Source organism: Aegilops tauschii, chromosome 3 (assembly GCF_002575655.3).
Source record: "Aegilops tauschii subsp. strangulata cultivar AL8/78 chromosome 3, Aet v6.0, whole genome shotgun sequence".
Lineage (NCBI taxonomy): Eukaryota > Viridiplantae > Streptophyta > Magnoliopsida > Poales > Poaceae > Aegilops > Aegilops tauschii.
In genome coordinates this window covers 434,394,377-434,397,807 of record NC_053037.3, presented here as the reverse complement: position 1 = coordinate 434,397,807, position 3,431 = coordinate 434,394,377, and the positions used below count along the sequence as shown (strand labels likewise).

Sequence of the window (3,431 nt, the reverse complement as noted above, 5' to 3'; positions counted from 1 at the left end):
AAGGTGAACCGTAAAATATTAAATGCCGGAGCAGGCTGCCGGAACGTCGGAGCAAGCGGAGGAGCTCCGAAGCAGCCGCCGGAGCAAGCAGAGGGATTTTTTTTTTCTTCTTGCAGTATAGTTCTGCAGTACACCCAATTTTATACCGCAAAAACAGTTTACGGTGACCGGTAAACTGATTTTACAGTAGGGCGATATAAGGTATCCGCTAGAATTGCTCTCGCCTGCAGCTCAAGGAACGCATAGGCACACACATGGCTAGCTACTGAAACTGATCTAGGACATAAAGTTGACAATCAGTACATGGGTTCATGTTGGTATCACCCTGGACGATATAATGTTGACAATCACTACTAGTTCAGCTACTAGCTACGAAAGCATGGATCTCAAACAGAAAAAAAAACATCGACGATCGATCTCCATCTCCGCACGCGGCGAAACAGATCAGCAGGGTGGTCGTATGACTCCAAAGGTGGTGGTGGTGGTGACCGGTGACTCCATCTCCCTCAGTTTGCAGCAGGAGAAGCGTTCGTTTGCTGACCTGCTTTATTCGTTTTGCATCGGAGAGGCCCAGGTTAGACCGTGCTCAACATTCAAATCGAATGACAGACTGATAATTGACAGTCAGCCATGAATGCACTCCAGAGTAATATTGAGAACACGTACGTAGCCGAGAGACAGAAGACGCACCTGATGCTGCTGCTGCTGCCACATTCCCGGTGCCCCTCTTCTTTCTCACGCACGCGATCACCGCTGTTACAACCAGCACGAGCAGTATGGCGGCGCACAGGGCAAAAACCACAGGTTGCTCTGCACATTAATGAGACGCGCTTGATTAGAACTTGCTTTACAACCCATACCACACATGCTCGATGAGTCCAAATCTGCATGCCGATCATCTTGCGCACAGATGGCATTAACTACTTAAATGTTCCATGAAATGCCAAGCATTGCATTCATGGTGGCGTTCATTCCAAATTTTGCTTTCTCTTATCAGATTTCTTTCCGTTTGCTTGCTGGAAGAAAAAGAACTTGTATCAACTTCTGAGAAGAGGACGAACTACTCACTGACATATTTCGCCACGGGCCGTGGTGGGACGGAGGTCTCGATCCGCAGGAAGCAGTTGTAGCCGAGCACGTCGGCCACGCGCTCGTGCTCGCCGTCGAGGCCCCAGCCGCACGCCCGCACCTCCCGCGCCGAGTCCCCCAGGCACCGGGCGCACTCCGCCGCCGCCGCGCGGTCCCTCGCGCACTGCGCCCGCAGCTTCACCGCGTTCTTCCCGGTGGCGTTGCTCGAGAGCGCCGCCGCGTCGGTGACGACGCGCGCCCCCGAGCTGTTGGCCGCGCCGCGCCCCGCCAGGGACTGCGCGAGCGCGACGAGCGCCCGCGTGTCGAAGCAGTTGGGGTAGGAGGGCAGCGTGCCGTCGTCGACGGAGATGACGGCGGGGTAGACCTCCTCGCCGAAGGAGATGACGTCGCGGAACGCGTCCTCGTGCGCGGAGGAGGTGTTGCCGTCGGCGTAGGCCAGGAAGCAGCCCTCGCTCCTCCAGACGCCGGCGCGCCTGCTAGCGCCGCAGCCGGCGAGCTTCTTGGCGGCCGCGGCGAGGCACGCCAGGCAGTCTTGCGGCGCGGGATCGCCCAGGCAGAGGCCGCGGGCGAACGCGCCGCCGCCGGACTGCAGGGACGCGAACCCCGTCGGCGCGGCGGCTGCGGGCAGCGCGGCCAGGAGCGGCAGGAGGGTGCCGCGGAAGGCAGCGGCGCCGTCGTCCGAGGAAGGGGGCGGTGCGCAGTCGACCATGGCATAGCTGGCCGCGAAGCGCAGCTCCATGGTGCGGCTGAGCAGCAGGAGGACGTAGAAGAGGATCGCGGCGAGGATGGCTATGGTGGTGAGCGCGCAGGCGGACGCCATGGACCTGGCAGCCCCGCGGGCCGGCGGTGACAGCGGCAGAGCCGGTGGAGGAGGGACGCCGATCGGAGGCAGTGGAACAAGTGAACGACTGACCGCACCGATTTGCCAAAAAAGCTTGGGTTCGGGCTCGCTGCTGCGTAATTGTTACGGGCGTTCCTTTTTCTGTGCAATACTCCCTACTGCGCGCCTCGTGAGGTGCTGGACCGATAGCTGAAATCGGCTCTGATGACTGTAGCGTTGTTGGTACTGAAATGGGAGGCTCTTTGCGAATTACCCACAGAAACTTCCTCGCAACTTCCGTCTTCTTTTTAGAGCAAGTGTAATGTGATAGGGTGATGTAAGCATGCCATAAAGATTCGAATATTATTTATATGTTGAGTTGAATGAGAGAAAAATATAAATAGGGTTGTAGATTAACAGTCAGCTCTAAAAAACTTTATGAGAGTGAGGTGGGACAAACATTAATAAAGCAACGACATATAGCCTGGTGTTAGAAGGGAATAGCGAGGAATTGACGGAATATGATGGATATTGCATCGAGCCTCACGGGCGAGTATATATAGGAGTACAGACTTGGAAGGTAAGAAGCCTCTCCTAGAGATAAGGTAGGAGACGGATTATAAATTCTAGACTACCAAATACATGTAACCCAAATATATCTCTAACATCCCTCACAGTCGTACCGGTAGCGTTGCGAACAACATGAGCGTCGCGGACAGTCAGACTGGAGAGAATAGGAGCCAACGGGCTGACATCCCCCCCCCGCAGTCGCAGCGGGAGCGTCGGGGACAGTGTTGCATCGCGAACGCGTGGACTGTAGAGGAAGCCGATGAGTTGCTCAAGCAAGGTGATAGCCCTTTGTGTCGTTGCCTAGGTAGCCGAGAGCGTGGGTGGCGTAGCCGTGACGAGGTAGCCGTGCGAAGAATGTCGTGGTCGATGTCGAGTCGGGGTGGCCGGTGTCGAGGAAGTCGCCGTGGAGCCGCGGGCGCAAGGAGGCGCCGAGTTAGTCATGGGCGTAGTGGTGTCGAAGTAGTGGTGCGCCAGGAAGAAGTCGGTGTTGACGAAGTGTCGCACCGAGTTTGCCAAGCCCGAGGACACATCATGGACGAAGGCGCGCATCGGTGTTGCCAGCACCGGGCATGCGTAGACAGACGAAGTCGATGTTGACGATGCGCCGCTCCAGGCTTGCCAGACCTGGGAACACACCAGGGGCGAAGGCACACGTCGGTGTTGCCAGCACCTGGCATGTGTAGACGGGGACCTGCACGAGTTGTATGCCATGTCGGAGAAGTCGGAGGGGCCAGCAGAGAAGGACTCGACGACGGTTGTGGCGCCAATCGGCACGGGGCCGATGTCGCCAATGGTGGTCGGAGTAGACGAAGTGGTCGGGGAAGATGATGGCGACGCTGGCGATGAGTTGGTGTTGGACGAAAACGAAGGGGGTGGATGGGCGGTGCGGCTCGGGTGAGAGAGCGGCAGTGGCGCCAAGGAAGAGCGGCGGCCGCCTGACGGCGGCGGCGGC

At 57.7% G+C, this 3,431-nt stretch overlaps 1 protein-coding gene across 2 annotated transcripts; it reads right to left on the bottom strand.

Moving 5' to 3' along the window:
* Positions 1–263: 263 nt before the first annotated feature.
* On the bottom strand, positions 264–2,342 carry LOC109736822 (uncharacterized). Of its 2 annotated transcripts, none has more exons than XM_040404283.3 (3): positions 1,069–2,342; positions 691–810; positions 264–544 (listed from the first exon to the last, which is right to left on the bottom strand). In XM_040404283.3, exons 1-3 carry the CDS (start codon positions 1,907–1,909, stop codon positions 507–509), a joined length of 999 nt encoding a protein of 332 aa, XP_040260217.1. In that variant the 5' UTR covers positions 1,910–2,342; the 3' UTR covers positions 264–506. The 2 variants fall into 2 exon arrangements, with proteins under 2 accessions (XP_040260217.1, XP_020151633.1); XM_020296044.4 differs by having other exon boundaries at positions 264–541; positions 1,069–2,334.
* Between the last annotated feature and the right edge of the window lie 1,089 nt (positions 2,343–3,431).

Excerpts from the sequence above, each read along its gene's own strand:
- LOC109736822 (XM_040404283.3), bottom strand. The coding sequence starts at position 1,909 with ATGGCGTCCGCCTGCGCGCTCACCACCATAGCCATCCTCGCCGCGATC. Across the intron at positions 811-1,068 it reads GCCCGTGGCGAAATATGTCA|AGCAACCTGTGGTTTTTGCC; the intron begins GTGAGTAGTTCG and ends ATTAATGTGCAG. Across the intron at positions 545-690 it reads GGCAGCAGCAGCAGCATCAG|CAGGTCAGCAAACGAACGCT; the intron begins GTGCGTCTTCTG and ends AAACGAATAAAG.